This window comes from Monopterus albus, unplaced genomic scaffold (assembly GCF_001952655.1).
Source record: "Monopterus albus unplaced genomic scaffold, M_albus_1.0 scaffold398.1, whole genome shotgun sequence".
Classification (NCBI taxonomy): Eukaryota; Metazoa; Chordata; class Actinopteri; order Synbranchiformes; family Synbranchidae; genus Monopterus; species Monopterus albus.
Genome location: NW_018128278.1, coordinates 205,844 through 227,414, shown reverse-complemented (window position 1 = coordinate 227,414; position 21,571 = coordinate 205,844). Strand labels below are relative to the sequence as shown.

Here is a 21,571-nt window from a genome sequence, read left to right as displayed (position 1 = left end):
CAAGCTCTAAACAAGTCTAATAGAAAAGTTTTCTCCTCCTGTCGAGGGCAGTATTACGCGTCATGATGTACAGCCTACCAGAAATGTATTAGAAGAAGAAGAAGAAGAACCCTCGAAGAAGAAGAGGAAGCAGAAGATAAAAACGAACATGAAGCAGATAGTACGTTTGAATATGTTTTTATGCCAACCGATAGTCAAATTAAGACGAAAATGATTTCACTTGACCAGGAGTTTGTTTAATAATAATAAGTCTGTTTTATCTAAGAATAGAAGCGGAGCTGCTGTCAGCGTTGCTAAAGTTGTTTCTGCCTGTTACGCGACATGTTACTACGAGCCGAGAGAAGCAAAACGAGTCGGTTTTATCAACACCTCCTACGTTACTTTATGCTGGTTACCAACTCAATTATTCGAAGGTGAGCTCAAGTTATCTGTATTAATAACGTTTACTTAAAAATATGCACTCCAATGTGTACCGGGTGGAGAGACGTTTGTGCCAAACTCCATTCAAAAAGCACCCGTTTTAAGGTGGGACCATAATTTTTCATTGTAAAACATTGTTTTCCCAGAGTTACGGTTACGTATGGGCCCTAAAACTCTGCTATTTTAATTAGCATCATTTACTCTTAAGAGGTCTTGAAATGTGCAGGTTTTAAACTGCTGGCTAATGTAGCAGCTGTGCAACGTTCAGTACTTATTCTGCGCATGCACAGGTAAATATATTGGATGAATTCACTCTAATAGATCCATAATATCATTTTTACAGTAGATTCACAATAGATGAACACAACTTCTCCTTGTTTTGTTCTGAGACGTGGTTCAACCTACTGGTAGTCTTCAGCAGAGCTAAGGGGGTCTGCTTGGTAGGTATTTAAAGAGGTCAGAGGTCAGAGGTATATTTTGGTACCAGACCATTAAGAGATTTCTAATCTAACAGAAGTACTTAATTTTGTTCGGTATGAGACTGGCAGATAGTGCAGTTTTCAGGAGAGGGTTTATGCCTTCAGTTCTTTTTGGTTCTAGTTAAAACTCTAGCAGCATTGTTCTGGATGAGCTGCAGGTGTTTGATAGTCTTATATGGGAGACCAGTTAAAGGAAATGAAGCAGTCTACTGGTGATGGAAGCATGAGTGGGTTTCTCTGCATCATTTCTGGACATTAAACTTCAGAATGTTGCAGTGTTAAGATTTACAGGTATAAGATGATGATGCAGTTTTTGTTGGCACCTTAAAGGTAGGATTGACCATCTTGGAAAAACCATCAAGAGGAAGTTGACTTAGAAAGTAGATAACAGAAGAAATCTTTTGTTCTGACTTCTCTGTGCCAAAAGCTACACCGAGGTGTAGTAGGACTAGGACTGTTGTTTTACCAGCAACAGTAAAACCACAGATGTCATTTAGTACCTTTATTAGTAACTTTCAGTATGATGGCTTTTTGCCTAAAACCAGACTGAGTGTTGTCCCAAATGCCATTTGTCTTCAAAAAATTGTTTAGTTAAACAGGCACTGCTTTTCAGTGACCAGTGAATGGTAGATTTGAAGCTGGCCTGCAGTTGTTAAGTATGGAAGGATCCAGATCGTGTTTCTTCAAGAGAGGCTGAACATCTGCAGTTTCAGTGGACTTGGAAATATACCTGGCAGAAGCAAGTTATTCACAGGTTTAGTGAATCTGATTTCAAGCCATTGAAATGGGTAAAATGTCCAGACAACAGGTAGGTCAAGCTCTTAACTGTGTCCTCCAGTGAATTGACTGTTTTGGCATTGAAAGCCACCAGTTTATTAGGGCAATGCATGTACAGTTGCTGCAAGAGTCTCAAAGCACAAGTAGGTGGAGATCAATGTATCACCTCCTGATGCACTTAACTTGATCTCTAAAGATGGGTGCAGACTGGTTGCATTTGTTTCCAGAGATGAAGTCTGGGGCTAACTTTGCTGAAGGATTTGTGAACTTAACAGTGTTTGGAAATAGTACCTGGTTACTGTTAGGGTGTCTCCTGATGCCTGTCTGGCCGGTGCTGATTGTGAGATGGTACAAGTGAGTTTTTCCTTGAAAACGTCATATTGATTCAGGAGGGGTTTTCTTTTCTCTAGCTACGTTCCGCTTTCCCGCACTCTTCTTTGGCATTGATTACAGCTGAGGTGTTTCTCCAAGGTGTTTTTTTAACTGCTTGTTCTAGTTTGGATTTTTTCTAGAGCAACTTCCTATATTCTAGAGTTGAAATAAGATAAGTGAGCACCAGCACAAACCTCAGTTTGTTTTGGTGACAGATGTGTAACCTCCAGACAGACAGAGACTCTTTTTTTGAAAGAAATGAATCCATTCTGTAGATCGGATGCAACAGGCTTGGAATATAAAATTCAGGAGTGATCAGAGAAGCCCACACACCTGTGATGCAGGAAATACCAACATTTTAACGAGGATTAAATCCCAAAGTGTGCCCTTTGTTGTACATCGGCTTTTTGACTTGTTGCATGAAGCCAGCTGTTTCCATGTCACAGAAATCCTCTGAAGACATTTACATTGTCAGTATAAACGTTGGAAGTCTCCAGTTATCATAATGTGATGGTAGTGGAAAGTAGTTCAGTGTATTTATCCTGAAAGTCTGTAGTTGACTTTGGTGGTCTATAAACTGTTAGAATCAGCTAATATCTCACCATATTTACCTGTGCATGTGCAGGATAAATGTTGCCCAGGTGTTACAATAACCAGCAGTTTAGAATCTACATATAACTGTGCACTCAGAAGTGCAAAAGAATGCAATTTAAAATGGCAGCTTTATGTGGTTTAGGCCTAATATATTTACAACCCCAATTGCAATCAAGTTGGGATGCTGTGTATGTTTCCCACTGTTTTACATTGATTAAACCCATATTTAATTAAAAATAGTTCAAAGACAACTTATCAAATGTTGAAACTGTAAATTTTTATTAAAAAAAAACCTGTATGTGTTTTAAACTTGATGCTAGCACCATGTTTCAGAAAAGTTGGGACAGGAGCATGTTTCCCACTGTGTTTGGGAAGCGAGGAGACCTGACTGTTTTAGTTCAGTCTTCGTTACTATTTTTGCTTGGCAAAGGAATTTAGCTGCATATTTCTCAATTTTTAATGCACCAAATGTTTTCAGTGAGTGAGAGACCTGGACTGCAGGCAGCTCAGTTTGGCGCCCAGACTCTTATTGTGGAGCCATGCTATTGTAATATGTGCTGAATGTGGTTTGGCATTGTTTTGCTGAAATAAACAAGGCCTTCAGTGAAAAGACGTCATTGGAAGGCAGCGACTGCTGCTCCAAAGTCTGTAACATCAATGGTGCTTTCACAGATGTGCATGTTAGTTATGCTGTGTGCACTAACGCCCCCCATGCCATCATGAATGCTGGCTTTTGAACTGTGAGCTGAAAACTAGCCTGATGATCCTCCTCCAAGTTCCAAAATGAATTTCAAACTCTGCCCCATCAGACCACAGGGCAGTTTGCCACTGCCTCAACTCATCTTGAGTTTGAGCCCAGAGAAGCTGGTGGCATGTTTGGATCTTGTTTAGGTTAGAGTTGTAACTTGTATGTGTGGATGCAGTGATGAACTGTGTTCACTGACATTGTCAGAGATGTTCCTGAGCCCATGTAGTGATTTTACTGCAGAATTGTGGCTGTTGTTAACGCAGCGTCTCCTGAGGGCCGCGGGATCACGGCCATTCAGTGCTGGTTTTCAGCCTTCTCTCTTGCTTGCAGAGATTTCTTCAGGTTTTCTGATCCCTTTGCTGATGTTATACCATAGGTGATGAAACCCCCCAAATCTTTGTTTTACGTTGAGTAATGTTATTCTTAAATTGTTAAACTATTTGCCACACACAGTGGTGAACCCACCCCAGTCTCAGCCTCTCTGGGATGCTCTGTAGCTGTGAGGTGTTTTTCCACTCTTTTGTTGCCCCCTGTCCCAACATCTTTACAACATGTTGCTGGTATCAAATTCTAAATATATAAAGATTAATTTGAACATTAGATATCTCTGTGCTGTTACCAAAATGAGTGTGGAGTAAAAAGGGGTTTCAAGATATTTCATTGTTTTTATTTACAGTTTAGTGTCCCAACCTTTTGGAATTGGTGTTGTATTTAACGTATTATTTTTCATAGAAACAGAATTGTTAAATGAGTTCCTTGTTTTTGTCAGAGAGCTGCATGTTAGGTTATGGCCTTATTGGGTGATTACTAAAGCCTTCAGAGAATGAACTTATTCTGCTGCACAAAATACCAAGTAATGGTTCACTGATTTTTATAGAAAATATCTTAATATGTCACAGGTTGGTTTTACCTTTGAGCAACTACAGCAGAAAAGTTGGAATCTTTGTTTTTTAAAACTTGTAAACTGTAAGAAAATAACTTTTTGTTGACGATCCTCCTCCCTCGACTCTGCAGGATGTCGTCCGCTCTCCACCGGCATGTCAGATGGACTGGTGGCCTTCACCCCCTGGCTCTGTTAGAGAGCAGAATCCCTGGCAGCCCATGAGGAAGCATCTTCCACCTGCAGGAGCCGGAGTTCTTGTCCTTGCTGCTGGGGGTGCAACAGGTTGGGGGTTTAGCAGTGTGCACTGGTCGATCGACCTGCCCAGGTGAGGCTCTGTTTGACTAGTAGACTGTACAGAGCTAGTTTCATAGTGAGATTTAATGATTTAAACAACTTTTTCCACATGTTTGATAGTTTAGACTGCTCATAATTTTAATATTTATTAATTGTAAACTACTTTACCTTTCTTATATATTTTACCTTCTCTGATTGAAGCCAAATTAAATTCATACTACTATAGAGTCCATTATTAATTGCTTTCCTTTAAAAACTTTGAGCTGTAGCACAGATCTTTATTCCAGAAAGTAGCAGTTTGAAACCCTTTGTGTCACAGCCACCCCAGTTAATAGACTCAGGTGTCTTCAACGTTTCAGTTAAATACATTTTCTTTCATTTTGGACTCTACAGATCTGTGTCCTCCCCTGTACATGGCCTGGATGTGGATTGGAAGAAAAAGGGGACTATGAAGGACTGGTGCTGGTGAACAGGACGGCGTCACAGCTTCTTGAGGAGGGGCTGGGTGCAGGACTCCTTTTTGAGGGGATTGAGATTGACTGTGCTCACGCCAAGCTGATACCACTGTTTTCCCACTCGTGATAGAGGACACCACTAAACCCCCCCCCCCCTTTTTGCTCCACTTATCCTGGATGTGTAACCTAAGAAGATGACCCTAATGCCAGCCCAGAAAGCCCAAAGGAGATGCACACCACAATTACTCAGGTTTACTTAGCTTTATTTATATAGCACATTTCATACACACAGGCAGTTAAATAGTTCTTTACACAGGCACTGAAAAACTAACAGCATTAAAACCTATGGAAGCACACTGCATTCACCAACGTCAGAAGGTTTTCTCATAATTATGACTTACTGTCTCATAATGACAAGACCTGGATCTCATTATTATGAGAGCTTTTCTTGTAATAATGAGATTAATGCAGAGGCTGGAATGCTAAAGAACCTCTCTGATAATCATGAGGTTCTAACAAGTTCTTTAGTATCAAAGTCATTCAGTGTTCGTTCTGACTGCATCCAATTTTGCATAGCAGAAATGATCTGTTAGTAATGAATTCAGCTTGCTTAATGTTCCAAAATATAAACAAACATAGGCTAGAAACAGGCAGAATTCAGCTTGCTTAATGTTCCAAAATGTAAACAAACATAGGCTAGAAACAGGCCTCAAAGTTGCTGCCTCCAGTGTCCGGAGCAGGAGTTGGAACGCTTCAAAACCTGTGAGAGAAACGCTGGGTTTTTAAGATGTCTTCAGTAGGCTGTTAATTCAGACATAGCAAAATGAACTGCTGAGAAGTAATTCGCTGTACTTGGTGTTCCAAAATGTAAACAACTATAGCGCCCCCACATTGTAACACACTGTGTCCATAGCAGCATTATGTAGCTTATAGTCCACTTGTGGTTTGTCAGAATGTATCTGTTGGCACCAGTGGTGACTATTAATGTTTAATGCTTTGCTTTAATTACGAGTGCCAAAGATCAGGATCTTGTAATAGGCTAGTTGATGTTTCTAGCTCCTACAGGCCTACATACTATGTACATAATGAATGAGCTTAAATATCACGTTTTCCAAAATGTTTTTTTACATAGTATTTTGGAAAATGTCAGATTAAACTTTAAAAGTTCAATCAGATCAACAGATCATACTTTTACAAGAAATAGCAAGTATAATGTTGCCATGGATACGAGTTACTGTGGGCTACAGCTTGGGCTCTGTCTTAAGCCTGTATTTGTTTACATTTTGGAAGACCAAGTGCACCAAATTAACCATTATCAGTTCATTTTGCTATGTGCCATTGGATGTACTGGCACAATTACATTAATACTTTAGAAGACTTGAAAACCAAAACAATGTTTCTCAAGCAGGTTCTGAAGCTTTCCAGCTTCCTGCTTCATCCACAGAGTGAGTTGCACTGTAGGCAGCAAATTTGAGGCCTGTTTTTAGCCTATATTTGTCCATGTTTTGAATCTCTAAAGCCCCTTTTCCACTGCCTGGTACCAGCTCAGCTTGACTCGACTCATTTGTTTTTCCATCCAGCAAGTGTCGGGATAGTACCTGGTACTATTTTTGGTACCACCTCCATCGAGGTTCCAAGCGAGCAGAGGGGATATCAAATGGTGACGTGTAAACACAGCAGACTAGTGATTGGTCAGAGAAATCACATCATCAACATGCAAAACGACCTGTAACAAAGACGGCACCGTTTTTTAAAAGCAACGTTATTTAACACTAACCTCTACTTTACTGTAGTTACTGTACTAACTAAAAACAGCCACATACCAAGAATCAATGACGGCGTACCTTCGATGCCCTCCACTGTTACTGTGTTGGTTGGTGATGATGCCATGGCAGTGTAACAATGCCCTCCACTGTTACTGTGTTGGTTGCCGATGATGCCATGGCAGTGTAACGTGTCGCTATGACAACCAGCTACACTGAGAGTGGACCATCTGCAGTGGAAAACCAAGTACCTGGAGCCAAAAGCGAGTCAATCTGGTACCAGGCTGTGGAAAAGGGGCTCAAGGATGCTGAATTAGCTCTTAACAGGTCACGTTGGCTTTGTACCGACACCTGAATTACTTTGATGCTAAAGAATCAGGTTCTGTGGTGTTCCAACTTTTGTATCATCTCATAATTGAATCTTAAAAGTTCTCAAAAGTACAAGGTCAGGATCTCGTAACTATGAGATAGTGAGTCATAATTACGAGTGAAGATTCTCCGATTTCCACCGCCCTTTGCTGAATGCAGTGCACTTCTGTAAAAAGCAGAACAAAAATCATTTAAGAGAAATAAAATTAAGTTTAAGCAATGGGCAATGCAAAAGTTCTGAAACATGATTATCTAGCAGTTAAAGTGCAGTTGTAAGTTGCCCTGAATGCACCAGCTGAAACAAAGGTGCAGCATAAAAACCAGTCAGTCAATCAAAGGCACAGGAAACCAGCCGAGTTTTCACTTTGGACTTTTTACTCTTTGTAATCAAAATATGTAATAGTAGAAGTGGCAATTTGAATCTTCAAAACGCTTTAGCTACATTTGAAACAACCAATGATTCAAAATGTTTTGAAATGCTGGCTGTGCATGGACCACTGGCAAAAAGCTACAGATGTGCCAGAAACATCGCAGTAGCCGTCACACGACCGATTCGAAACCTCGAGATCGGAAACTTTGAACAGCTTTGAAACCATTTGTTCTTGGGTGTCGAAATTGCTGCTTCTACAAAGAGAAAACAACTCTGTACTTAGTTATTTCACAGATGTACTGTCAGTTGCCAAATGTGCAATTCTGAACAAAATAAATCCCAGTTTTTGTTCAACAAACTTGTGTTTCATGTATCCAAACGTCTCAAGAAATGTCAAGCACAGACATAAAGTACATTAACAATTACCACATTTGGTCTGTTTAAAATGTTTAAATCTTTGAATTATTAATTGCACGTTTAACGTTTTCATGACGTAAGGTCTTTATCCTTCACATTTGCCTTCCCCTCTTTACACTGCTGCTAATTGGGCCCACAGTGCATTTCTGACTGAGACTTAATGACTGGCTAAATGCTTAATTAGTGCTCTGTAAATCAGGTGATGCCCCGGGCCGTCTTTAAAAGTGGACAAACACATGCATGTGTTAACAAGAAGAGTTTCTATACTAGTGGCCATAAGAGAAGTAAAGCAGGATCTGAGCTGTTTGAGGAGTAATGTACCACAGTTCAACTTATTTATATTTACTCTTTAAAAGTACCTACTTTACCATAATCAGCAGCCTCATCTATAGTCAGTAAAATTATTATTTTTTATTTCCTACAATGCCAATTATTTTACCCCCAAAAGACAGATACTGTACATTTCTTGTAGAAAATCTGCAAATGATGAGGGGAAAACACAGAATCTACCTTTAAATGTGTCATTTCAACTTTAACAAGTTTATTTCTGATAACAGACTAATATTTATGTAGTGCTATAGCTCATAGGGATTAATTGCATTTCTGTTCAGCTGTGTCTGTAATAAATTTTAATATTTTATACTTTTAAATGTATGATGTTTAACACCAAACTGACCTTTAGCTGGAGTTTAGCCGTTTTATATTATCTGCAAAATGTTACATGCTACTTCCACAGAAACTGGACATTTCTGTGATATAAAACACGTGCTTTTAGCTGAGCCATCAGTTAACCAGACGTGGTACATGCATGCAGGGTTGTGTTAAAATGACCTTTTGGGAAGACAGGGTTGATACAGGTTGATTGGTGGCTCGATCACTCCTTGCCGTTTTGCTGCTTCTTAGAACCACTCCACCTGCAGCACCAACCGTCTACATGCTCCATTTTCGTGATGTAGAGGAGAGGCTCAATGCTGCTGCTCAGGTCCATCATGGAGAACACACTGACGCCGATTTGACAATGTAAAGTCACAAATGAGTAGTAGGAAGCAAAGGGCATGAGAGCCACAGATGGCAGGTAGTTGACTACGATGATGGCCAGGATAATCAGCACCATCTTAAAGGCCTTCTTCTTCACAGGGTGCATTTCCTCCTTTCCCATCACAGAGCGGCGGAGGACCCAGATGATGGCGATGTTGCACAAGACCATGACTGCAAAGGCAAAGAGGATGACACAGCTGAAGACTTCGTTGACCGTTATGTATCCCAAGATGCATTCGGTGCCACCATAAGCCAGGACGAGACACCAGACCACGACTGAAATGCCAAGGCGGATCCTGTTGTCACGGATGTTGGTAAAAAGTAGTGGGTGTACCACGGCTATGTAACGGTCCAGACAGATGCACACCTTAAAAAGCAGACCAGAAGAAGGATCATGTTACAGTATGCTTTGATGCATTTTCCATTTTAATGGTTCATGCACCCTTTTTTTTTTTAAATACTCAGTGGCAGCAGCCATCTGGCCTTTATTTTTTATAATTACAGACAGCTATGCATTTGCTGTGTTGAGGGGGAAAAAAAAAAAAAGAGCTTAAAATTGTAATTCTGTATGTCTCGCTCACTGAACAATCCATGGAAGAGAAGCCCCTAACCCCGGTCATGTTAGGGGCTAAACTGGTCCAAGCCAAACAACAACAACAACAAAAAAAAGCTAAAAATGTGGTAAATGATCAAGATTAAAATGTATAAATATTTAAATCTGACTTGAAGTTTTTAAAATATCTGAGATTTATAGGTGTCTAGAAGCTGAAAAATTATGACAAGAGGCTATAAATATGAAATACATAGTGGCAATCGTTAATGCTTTTTCTCATTTTTAGAATAAAATGCACAGACTTGCAGCTTTTATCACTGCACAAACACAAAACTTACCAGAAAGAGCGGTGCTACATCCTTGACCCCGTATGCAAAACTCTGAAAATACCAAACACGACTGTCATCCAACAGCAGTCGGTTCACCATGTCTACAGGCGTCATCAGGCAGAAGTAAGCATCCAGGATTGCCAGGTTAAAGATGAAGATGTCAGAGCTGGATGCATCATTCTTTTTGCTGGCGATCTGCCAGATGACCAGGATGTTACAGGGAGTCCCCACAACCAGGTTTAGCACCTTGACTGCATAATAAAAGATGAAGCCATAAGGGGCCATGGCACACGCGGTGACCTCGTACCATAACGGAGGTCCACGGAGGTCATCGGGGCTGGTACTGTTCATGTAGAGTCCAGTGGCGGGGTTCATCGTGGTGTTGGACATTGTGACGAAGACGTTCTACAGCTGGAAAAAGAAGCTGTAGCACTATGTGAAAGAAAGCAGAATAAAGGAGTTAGTTTTATTAACCACATTTAATTTTTGTACATTTTGACCCCTAAAGAATGCCAGTCACAGAATTTCTCAGGTTTAAGGCACCAAAACTCATTTATTCTCCATCAGCATACAGAACACATAACCAGGCATCACATCAACTCATCTTACCTCAATGGGGTTCACGATGTCCTGCAGCCCTATTGTGCTTCACCACCTGCAGAACGTTCCTGCATGTAGCTCCAGATCATCAGGGCCAAGGGCTTAAAAACAAACTCTACAGGGACTCTTGCCATTGTTCGGATTGGGCCAGTGTGAGGGGACATCGGCTAGCCTTCCCTCACCGTGCTGTCCAAGATAAGCTGTGATTGGGCAGCAATTCCAAATAGAGTTGCTGAGACGTCTTCAGTGATTGGACAATCTAGATTTGTACTAAAGGGCGTGTTTAGGCTGAGTTAGCTAGGGTTGGGATTATGTCCACGTAGACCGAGTTATACATGGTGCTGGGACAAATATTATTGACTTTACTGCCATATTTTCAAGCGTTTGAGTAATTAGTGTATGAGGGGGACTGTCCTTGCCTTCAGGGCTCTCAATTGATGAAAAACATGCCTGCAGAACTTTTCTTGAAATTGCCATTTGAAAATCACTTTTTGTGCCAAGAATGCACAAACCAATATTCAGAGTTGTAGCATTATAAAAACTTTTGTCTTATAAATTCCCTAAGCCGCTGACCTGAGACTGCATTCACATTTTTCTCATTTATGATTCATGCTGGGGGGTAAAAAGCTAAGCTGATCCCAGCTGAACATTCATCCCACTGATGCAACTGTACACTATTCAGTAAACAGGTGATGCAAGGAAAGCATAAATGAGAAATCTCATGCAAGGTGTTACTAATGTGCCCAGACTGTGCAAAGTGTTGAGAAAGAAAAGCCTGCTGGGAATGCAAGCTTGCAAAGTCACGACAAACACCCACTTACATAAACTGTTGTGTGTTTGTCACATTTTTCATAATACACCCAACAATTTTGTGAACGACAGCTTACTTGTCATGGGGACTACTATTCAGTAAAGGACCTTTGTCAAATCTGATTTGACAGATCTGGCTTGAGATTAAGAAGCTAGGAGTCTGAAAGATGTGAGCAAGATGCTATCAAATAGCATTATGGGAAATGTAGGATCCACCTTAAGCAAAAGCAGAAAGAAAGCCAGAATGCTTTGCTTGGTTTAAATGTAAGCTAAGCAAAACCACACTATTAATATCTACTTGTAGAAAAGTTTGTTTCGATTACAATACTAATTTAATTCAACTAATTAAGAAAAAGTATGTTTCTCCACTGTTGTATCACGCCAATTCCGCATGTCAAAGGTGAAAGCTGAAACTCGATGCTGAGATGAGCTGTGCTGCCGTTTAGAGCAACTTCACGACGTGTGGTACAGAGAAATAAAAGGAAAGAGCTGGACTGTATTTTGGATGGTAGACGGAAATACATTATTTTAAATATCATGTTATCACTTTATATACAGTAGAATACAGTTAATTTTCAGAAATCACATCTGAGAATATTTAAAATAGAAAAGATACAGTGGTAAATGATTGTATTCAAACCTTATGTAATAAACATGTCTTCAGCAACCTACATTAGGAAAGATTAATACTAAATGCAATGATATATATATATTTGAATGTTTTATTTTATAAACCAGACAAACATTCCAGTTTAGCTTACAATTAGGAAGTGACAGCCAAATCCTTAACACCTCAGACAGTATCTGACACATGTATTTTTAAAACTGAGTAACTAAAACACATGAACAGATGTTGAGAAGATGAACCTAATTACTGATCAACTTAAGCACTGTTCTCCATGTTGCTCATATGGCTTTACACACAAGAATAACTGGCATTAGGACTATACAGACCTCTTTTAGCTAACAGAAATCAAATAAAACCTTTACATGACATTACACATTGTACTGCGTACAGTGTGTCCTTGACATAATATGCTTCTCAAAAGCCAATCAAGCTTCATTTCAGTGTATTAAATAAGTCCTAAAGATTTGTAAGTGCTGCAAATCATAATTTATGGTTATACATATACAAGATATTTAAGGAATAACTGTACCAAAATCCTTGTAACTACAATCACCAGCTTAAAAAGGCAGCACATTACGATTCTCATATAACCAGCACATATTTTACCTAAATATTTTTGTCCTCTCAAAAGAAAAGTTAAAGTATTAAAGACACACCAATGTATATATTATAAAAATACATACCAATACATCATTTTTGGATGCTGGGTTGTAACGTCCCTTTGTCATGATCCGAACCACGAAATCCTCCTCTAGCTCACCTGTCTCTTTTTCTACATGCTGTTTAAGACTAGAATATTTTTAAATCACACAAACCAGTGAGAAAGGATTTTACCAGGATTCACGTCATGATAAAAACAAGTGTCTAATATTTTTTACATCTTCTGTCAAAATATACTGTACAAACAAACAATCAATACACTGAATGACAGCTCTGTCACGTGCAGTCCAATCAGCATTTGCTTCAACAGCTACACTGCGTTTTACAGATTGGAATGGTACGCTTCGATGATTTGGCAAGTCGTTAAACTACTGTCAAGTCAATCCTACAAACAGACATAACACTCGAATTCATGAATTAATTTCTCATTTTAAAAATAAATAAATATCTTTCCTGACTGTGTAGCTCATAAAAAGCGTACAAGGAAGTAGAAACAGAGACATCATGCAATCAAAATGACACTTTTCAAAGAGGTTTGAAAACACGGAAGAGGATTAGGGCCACTACAACATTTATGACTTCTGACTCTTTGCTCTCAGAATTCTGACTCAGAATAAAATCTGAATTCTCAGAAAAGAGTCAGAATTAAAATAAATTTTGTTCAGTGGCCCCAACCCTAATCCGCATGGAAAAGAGCTTTCAAGTATTCAAGTACAGGCAATAAAATCAAAACGGATTGGTTAAAACTTGATAAAAACAAAATTTACTAAGCTGCATATTTCACCTTTTTTATGAATAGTAAATAAAATTTAGCTTACTAAAACAATACTGTTTAAAAATTCAAACATTCATGCGGCCGTCTGTGTAACGTGTACCAACTGCCTTAAGGCATGTTCACATTATAGAGGAAAAACAAGGGTCCTGCGCTACTTTCTTAGCTAACGCGACAAAGCTAACGTTGTTAGCAGTAGATCACTACATTTTAGAGGCTCAAACTGTGTTTTTCTAAGCAAGCCTGGTATCAACAGTGGTCTGCTGATAATTTGTCTGTCTTTATCATATTTTGATATGAAGATCATGTTATTGTACAGTTTGGGAAATTCAGAAATGTTGGTTACGTACTGTGACCTGAGATTCTCTGAGTATAGGCACAGCCAGGGCCAAACAGAACACAAGCAGGCAAACTAGTTTCACATCAGTTCAAGCAGTGGTCAGCGGTGACTGGCTGCATTGCACACAAGGTCGGTGCACATTCAAACTTTCGACACCCCCTCTCGCTCTGTGCATGTTTGCACAGCGCACCACATACACAGCAATGACAAGTTGTGGGCATAAGCTGTTTTTCCACGATAATGTGAACACGTCATTATAATACCTCCCCATCAGTCAACAACCAAAAACTGGAAGCATATCCTGTCAAAAACAACCAGTTCAGGTAACGGGAAACAAAAATGCTCGACTGAAAACAAACTAGACCTTTATACTGTAAAGATTTTAAATACTGAAAATCATTTAGTGCCCAAAAATGGAAAGCGCATGTTAGAAATAAGCTTATTTGTTTTTCATATAACTTCATCATCTATGTGCTGTGGCAGGAAGCCTTGAGGTGCACGACTGTGACCAGTTGTTGCTGGCTCCAATCCTCTGAGTCAGTAAAGTTAACTTTAAAACACTTCTCAGAATACCACGGAGCAGCGTCTTTTAACACCCAACTGCCCCAGTGCAGCTGCTCACTGGGAGACTAAAAACAAAGTGGCATTTTACTGGGGACCTCCCAGGTGGCACTGTGCACAGTGAAGCAGGAAATCCCTGATAAAACAGCAACAATAATTAACAACATACGTTTAAAAATTATTTTGTGGCACGCTCAAATTATCAGAAGAACCAAGTTTTCTGAACTCTATGCTTACAAGTAGTTTCCCTAGATAGATCGCCGATTTTTGGAAACATTTGACACTTATTCAAAGCAAAGTTAGCTCTTTCAAATATGTAGAAAATATAAATATGATTTCTGTCATTTCAAAATTAAACAGTCCAAAGAAAAAAAAGCTAAACCAGTTGACCAGCCAGAGTACCATTAGTCAACAGCAAACTATTTTTCAGTAGCATCTGGCCCTAAAGACAAACCAAGCCAACAGTCAGAATTTTGTTTTTTTCTAAAGTGTACCTTTTTTTTTTATAGGTTTGATTGAGCTGCACGGCGAGGTCAGTGAATCTCACGTGGAGGCGATTTTTCCATGCACACGAAAGCGGTAAAGACACGTATATTCGACATGACCCCAGTTAGTGAGAACATGCAGCTCCACAAGTCGATAAACCTCATCACTAGGGTTCTGCATGAGGGGGATGGGGGCGCAGGAGGAAACAAAAAGAGAAAGACAACAGAAGTAGTCATAATGAGAGCAAGTTGACATTCAAGAATTAACGGGTGCCATGACAGCTTATGCTAACCTCACACTCAGTAGTGGCTTGGTCAGTCCCTGTCTTTGTGGAAATATCTTAATGTCATTGTCCGTTTTGATTCGTTAGTTCAAACTTACCAGCAGCTTAAACGTCTGTGTCGAGGTTCCATTCTCATCGTAGGTGAATGAACCCAGCAGTGTTCCTTCGTCTGTGTCATGTTTCAGTCCCTAGGAAAAAGAAATTACAATAAAAGGCCCAAAGATTAGGAGAGCCTCTTAGAACTACACAATCTTTATTCACAATTAAGATGGGGCTCTTCGGTAGAGGGTGTGGAGCCTACTTAATAAAATGAAATGAAAAGGAACCAAGGCACTCGTCTTTAAAAAAAAAAGTTAAAATGTTTTTAATATACTGGCAAATTCTGTAAACAGAACATGAGTAAAAAGTAACTGACATTTCAGCATCTAGCCTTCTTCAGGAAGATTCAGAAAAAGCATGGTAAAGCAAAATTAATGCATCAAAGTTACTTCTTAAATCATATTCTGAACTTGCCAGTATAATAGACATTTTAACTTTGTAAAGATAAATTCCTTGGTTGCTTTTTCGATTTATTTACCAAGAAAAATTACACTATGGTTAATATTCAGAGTGTGAACCACTGTGTTTTTCCTCTGAGATTTAATCAGAGGGATATGACTTCTACAGTGCCTGCTGGGTAATGACCAACACAATTACAGCTTATAAACAAAATTCTAATGAATTAAATAAAAAAGAAGCCACATAAACAATGCTCAAAGTCTACAAACCTGTATCAATAATGGCTATTGATCTCTATTCAGCAGGCCCCAGGATATATTCTGAGAACGTTATATCCAAAATGTACAGACTGTCAGCCAACAGTGATAAGCACTTTTGCAAGTGTTTAACAAAGTGCTAAAATGTTAAAAGGCGTATTAAATGATATAGTCCTAGAAATAAAATCCATATCTGCAAATCCACAACCCGTGGCTGGACTGATACAAGCATGTCCTTTTAAAACTGCTATAATGTGATATCAGCATTAACCCAACTTTTCAGTGCATCTGTATATTAAACAGGGTCTATATACAAATTGTGTAGTAATGTGTTTACTAATAATGTATTGTTAAGAAAATCTGGAGCAGAGAACATATGAGGGAAGTGATCCAACACTTAAAAAACACCATGGAAAGGTCATGTGTCAGTGCTGCTCTGTACTGGGAACACTCACATAGACTTCAAAGTCTTTGGGTGCGGAGTCGATGTAGCCGGTGGGGGAGTTGTATCGCGGCAGGTGGTCCAGCGTCACATGGGTTATCCTTATGGGGTGAGAAAGAGAGATGACAAGAGTCCCCTCGACACCATGAAACGCCCAACATCTCCCTGGGAGCAGCACGGGGTAACCCTGGGAGGGAGGAGAGAGATGTAGTTAGTAACAGGGTTTTCAGATAAGTAATAATCCTAAGGAGGAAAGTGTGCTTTTCTAAATGGCCCAAGCTTCTTTTGGGACACCGTGACCAGTGCTGGACATTTTGGAGCAGTGTTTTAAACATTCTGACCAGCGGTTCTCATTAGAAAATGATGTTATGGCAACCAAGTGTTAGACGCCAACGTTAGTTTAGTCCAGGTATCTTTATGTAACGTCAACTGACTTGCTTCCCTGGCTAACGCAACCTACTTACACTGATTGACAGGTTATTCCTGTTGCCAGCTTATTTAGATTTGGAATTAAGTCCCCTTTTTACCCCTTTTTTTTTTTTTTTTTTTTACATTCATCTTGATAGGTCATCTTTTTAGGTTCATTCTGCTTCGGCACTCCACAAAAAGAAATAGGTGCTGCGACTAAGCCTTTCTGTGGTAGGGCAAACCCTGAGTAACACTGGTAGTACTGCTAATGTTTATCTGCCAGGAACGAAGAGACTGGGGAACAGAAAGTACTGATGTTATCAGACAGAAGAAAAGATACAAGGAAAACAAAGAGCGGGAGCTGATCGATATACCTGAATAACTGTGCGTGGGCTTTCAGATGGGTACCAAATGGGGAAACCAAACAGGGTCACACATGCTGAACGAATGCGAAACGTCTCTGAACACCGGGTACTGATCACACTGGCACCTACACACAAGGACACACAATGTAAAATAAGCAATAATAATAATTTGGAAGGTGAACAAATTGACAAATTGCTACTTTATTGCTTTTTAGTATTTCTGTTTTGTTTTCCCAGGTGGTTGATGTATTAAAAACCAAACAGTACACCGAGCTGATAAGTCTCTTGCACAAGAAGCCACAGTTACCTTGTTACATTAAACCTGTAATGCAGTACTGCTAGCTAAAGCCAACTGACAATGACACGGAGATGTTTCTGACCTTGAGTCTCCAGGGCAAAGTCGGGCATTCTGTCAGCCATGGGATGCCCACAGTCTGCGCAGCTTCCTTTGTCAACAAGCATGACTGCATCTCGCTCCTTGTCACATTCACACAAAGTTCATACTGTAAGAATTGATGTGCGCTGACACAGGCTAAAACATACAAACTAATTATTCAGAAGTTCAATCAACAACTAATGGGCACCACCATATGACACAGGAAATGAAACTCACAATAACAGACATATGTACTGTGATTATGCTTATTTGGGTTTTAGAGTCAGTACATGGTCATAAAATCCATCTATACCGTTTCTCCACCTACCTTGATGCGGTCAGTTAGCCATTTCTCCATTGCCTGTTCAAGCTCTGGGGTGAGATGGTTGTGGACAAGGGTGGTGCTTGTATCCGGACAGGGTGCTGGAGGCTGCATCTGCTGGATGGATGATAACTCCTGGGAGAGCTACAAAAGGCAGGGAGTCACATTAAAATCATGCACAGGAAACAGGTCAGGTGGGACCTGAGAGGGGATAGCTATGCACGTCTTGATCAGTGCTGTTACCCTGGCATTCTGGGTCTCCAAAGCTTGGATCCTGAGGCTGAGGCTTGCAGCAGAGTTGCGGCTGTCTGTCTGGTAATCAACCAGCTGCCTGCCCAGCCCAGTGACCTTCTGCTCCAGATGCAAGCGACTGTCCGACTCCACAACCTCGAGCTTGGCTTTCAGATCATGCATGTCCAGTTGTATTCGATTCTTCATCTGAGAAAGAAATATGTGGGAGTGTCAATGTAGGGTGGACATTAGAGGGAAAGGTCATCCCTTCTCATTTCTAAGCCAAGAATGTCATGATTAAATTTCAGATATACCTTTAACCACAGACCTTTGATGCACTTTTACAATTGATTAGTAGTTTCTTTTCTCAAAATCAATTTAATTGAGGTCATGGGGTATTTAGCTGTAACAAGCTGAAGAACTATTTAGTACTGGGGTAGCACTGCTTGTAATTACACAAGTGTCTGTCTATTACCAACTCCCCTCACAAGATGTAATTGGTGAATTTATACAAATTGTAAAGTTTCATAGAACAATATAACAAAAAAACCATATCGTGGAAAAATAATCTCCTGTTCCCTGCAGTTCTCCGTTACTGCCACCAGATGGTACTGTAGCACAGCTATTTTTTTGTTCTGTAACAATCCTGACCTCATCAACTATTCAACACTTAGACACAGAAAAGAAACAAGAGAAGGCAGAAGACAACAGAGAAAGACAAGAACAGAAAGAGGGCGAGAGAGAATCTTCAACCTGGGAAAGAAGTTGTTCTTGCTTCAGCTGCAGCTCCGCCTGCAACCAACCACACAGATACAGGTTACACTTGCAAAAACATATTCTAAATCAACATATGACCCTGTTTTGTTATAGTAAGCTGGCTTATATGTATATAAAAAAAAGTTTTCAATCTGGAAAAACACAAAGGAAAACTTGCAGATGATCTTATCTTACCAAAAGGTGCTGCATCTTCGCTTCTACAACAGTAGACACAACAGCTGAATTCTGGAAGGACAAAACGACTCTTAGTACAACTGAGATAACATTAAGACCCCAAATGTTCATGTCAAAAGTCACGTTTGACTTTTCAAAGCCCTTTAAGGATGGTTGAAACTTCCCAGGCCCCATTTGACCTAAAGAACCCTACCACTGCAGGTGCAGGATGCATGGTGTTGGGTTGAGGAGCAGGACTGACAGGGATAACAGGTGCACTCTCGCTTCTTGTCTGTGACAGGGTCTTTGTGACAGTCATGCGGGAGATGAAAGAGGCGAATACAGGAAGGAGGAACCAAATACCTATAGAAAACAGGAATGATAGCACCTTAAGGACAGCACTTAGAAACACTCTGCACAAAGTAAACATCACCCGACTCTATGAATCTCCTGAGATTAAAAGTGAAACTTTAATGACATTTACCTCATTCAGTCACAATGAGGTGTGGACATGTGAGGAAAAACTCAAGCTGAACACACACATTTTAGGGCAGACATTAACACCTCTCTTTACCAGTTTCCTAGGGGTAACACTAATCTAAAACATCTTCAGAAGAGTAGTGTGGTAGGAAATGGATTATCGCTTTACAAAAAGGTATAAAATACTTAAGAGCTATATCATTTAAACCGTCTCTTTGTGACAAAGAAACACTGAAAACTGGACTTGAATGATTAAGTCACATCCTAACAAGACACCCCACATGTCTAAGGGGAAGATGAAGCGTTTCCAAAATTTGCCAGATGACCAGCAATCTGTTAAATATGTCACTTACATAGAAGCAGAATGAGGAGGAGGAGAACCAGTAGACACGCCTTCTTCATGCGACCGCTCCATGGTGCTTTAGCTGAGGAGAAGAGAGCTGAAGTTGATTTGTAGGGATTTTGAACAGCTGAAGCAACATCACATGCAACCATTGTGAAACCACAAACCTGCTGGCATGTGAACACATAATGTACAAATTAACACTTTTATTAAAACAAGCACAGGAACATACTGTACACACGCTGATACATGTGCAAGTACACAAAGACACACTTCATCACACACACAAACACCATACCTAAAGCTGTGACATGAAATAGTTTTGCCTGAGCTGCGGCGACCATCAACGACACCCAGCCTGTACAAAACATATGAAACAATGAGATGATCACACTGGCACGCATTGACACAAACATGCAAAAACACACATATCCATACACCTCAGTGCTCACCCATCAGTGTAAAGAGGGCACTGCTAATCCGGCTTCTGTATCCAGAACTGGGAGCCCCACTGTTAGCACTCCTACTTGTACTGCTGGGGGTGACTGTGGGCTTCCTGTAAGTGCCCTCAGAGGACGAGTACCCTGAGCTGTCCACACCGCTCTGACTCAGCTCCTTGTGGTTGGGCCGGAGATGTAATCCTGGCGTGTTGAAACTGCACAGTCCAGAGTAAGGCCTCTTCTCCGGAGGTACTGGGTGGGTGCATGTAGGTGTCTCACTCCTGGCTGATGATGGAGCCAGGGCAGGCCGAGGGGTGGCCACGGTGGGGACATAGGGTACGGTCCTCACGACTGGCTGGGTCTGGCTGCTCGCAGGAGGACTCGGGACTGAGAGGCAGAGGGGTGACAAAGAGAAGCAAAAATGGAGAGCAACAGAATCAGAGTCTTTATCACCAGGTTACTGCACTGAGGTGTTTTCTGCATCTTGTTATAGAGACAAACATGGATGAATTGTTCAAAGTGATGGCACAGGGAAAGATCAGCTGTGAATAACTTTGTCTTCTTATACCCAAATGGTGTAAGAACACATTTCTGAAAGAACATGCATTCTACATGTATTAGACCTTTGACATAGTGCAACAAATGTTATTTGTGAATTAATTTCTCAACTATTTTTTGATTAAATTACAATTTAGTCCAGTTGTTTGACCACTTCAGTGGGGTCACCAAATATTCAGATGTCTGTAATGAGGACAGGACCATTATCTGCAGTGTAACATTATTTCTTACTGCTTCACTTTTTACTCTAATCTTTGCTTCTGTTCTTGTGAATTACTGTATAATTTTGCCTGTTCAAAGAAAAAAAAATCATTGGTTGAACATGTTACAATTTGGTTCTGAAAGAAATGAATGTATTTCTCTTGAGACAATGGACTGTTACTGTAATGTCTTGTTACCATCAGACTGGCCTGGGGTCATGGGTGGATCAGAGCTAGCATTGCTATTGGCTCTGATGGAGGTACGGGGGCCGGATTTGCGGGCCCCTGGCTTCTTCTTGAAAACCCTGAACACACACACACACACACACACACAAGGCGCACTGTTAATGATCTAACAAAGGCGTAAACTAGGGATGGCTCGATACCAGTTTTTCCCATCCGATACCGATACCACAAAATTTAGTATCTGCCGATACCGATTCCTGTCCGATACCAAGTAAATTGTTAATATATTTGTATAGATTTACTGCTTAACCAGGCCTTCTAAAAATCATGTATCAAAACTAAGAAAAAAATATTTTAATCCCCAAAAGGAAGAAAAGCCCACAACATAAATCAAGATATTGAACACTGCTGCTTTTTTATTAGGATTTTTAACCATGCAGCTTTTAGCAGCATTTTACAGGGCCACACCACTATTAAATAGTCAAAACAAAATTTAAATATTTATTATAAAATCCAACTAAAAAAAGTGCAGCC

The 21,571-nt window shown here is 40.2% G+C and overlaps 2 protein-coding genes and 1 long non-coding RNA gene across 4 annotated transcripts in view; 1 reads left to right on the top strand and 2 right to left on the bottom strand.

Annotated features, from left to right (window-relative positions):
- Positions 1-112: 112 nt before the first annotated feature.
- LOC109951617 (uncharacterized) lies at positions 113-5,131 on the top strand. The gene is made up of 3 exons (XR_002273634.1): positions 113-413; positions 4,405-4,546; positions 4,961-5,131. It is a non-coding gene; the product is annotated as an uncharacterized LOC109951617 (long non-coding RNA).
- A 3,684-nt stretch (positions 5,132-8,815) lies between these two features.
- LOC109951611 (P2Y purinoceptor 1-like) lies at positions 8,816-11,793 on the bottom strand. The gene is made up of 2 exons (XM_020586213.1): positions 9,871-11,793; positions 8,816-9,346 (listed from the first exon to the last, which is right to left on the bottom strand). The coding sequence occupies exons 1-2, from the start codon at positions 10,249-10,251 to the stop codon at positions 8,816-8,818; spliced, it is 912 nt and encodes a 303-aa protein (XP_020441869.1). The 5' UTR covers positions 10,252-11,793.
- Positions 11,794-11,975: 182 nt separating this feature from the next.
- The window catches only part of sun2 (Sad1 and UNC84 domain containing 2), a 17,369-nt gene continuing 7,773 nt past the window's right edge, over positions 11,976-21,571 (bottom strand). The window contains exons 3-16 of one of the 2 annotated variants that reach the window (XM_020586218.1): positions 21,050-21,156; positions 20,106-20,480; positions 19,952-20,011; positions 19,664-19,735; positions 19,045-19,193; positions 18,852-18,902; positions 18,654-18,692; positions 17,913-18,107; positions 17,676-17,813; positions 17,352-17,448; positions 16,981-17,096; positions 16,212-16,385; positions 15,100-15,189; positions 11,976-14,892 (exon numbers count right to left, since the gene is read on the bottom strand). In XM_020586218.1, the coding sequence (XP_020441874.1) occupies positions 14,776-14,892; positions 15,100-15,189; positions 16,212-16,385; positions 16,981-17,096; positions 17,352-17,448; positions 17,676-17,813; positions 17,913-18,107; positions 18,654-18,692; positions 18,852-18,902; positions 19,045-19,193; positions 19,664-19,735; positions 19,952-20,011; positions 20,106-20,480; positions 21,050-21,156 (1,780 nt within the window). In that variant the 3' untranslated portion in view covers positions 11,976-14,775. The remainder of the gene's footprint in view (positions 14,893-15,099; positions 15,190-16,211; positions 16,386-16,980; positions 17,097-17,351; positions 17,449-17,675; positions 17,814-17,912; positions 18,108-18,653; positions 18,693-18,851; positions 18,903-19,044; positions 19,194-19,663; positions 19,736-19,951; positions 20,012-20,105; positions 20,481-21,049; positions 21,157-21,571) is intronic. The other variant, XM_020586219.1, reaches the window with a different exon arrangement.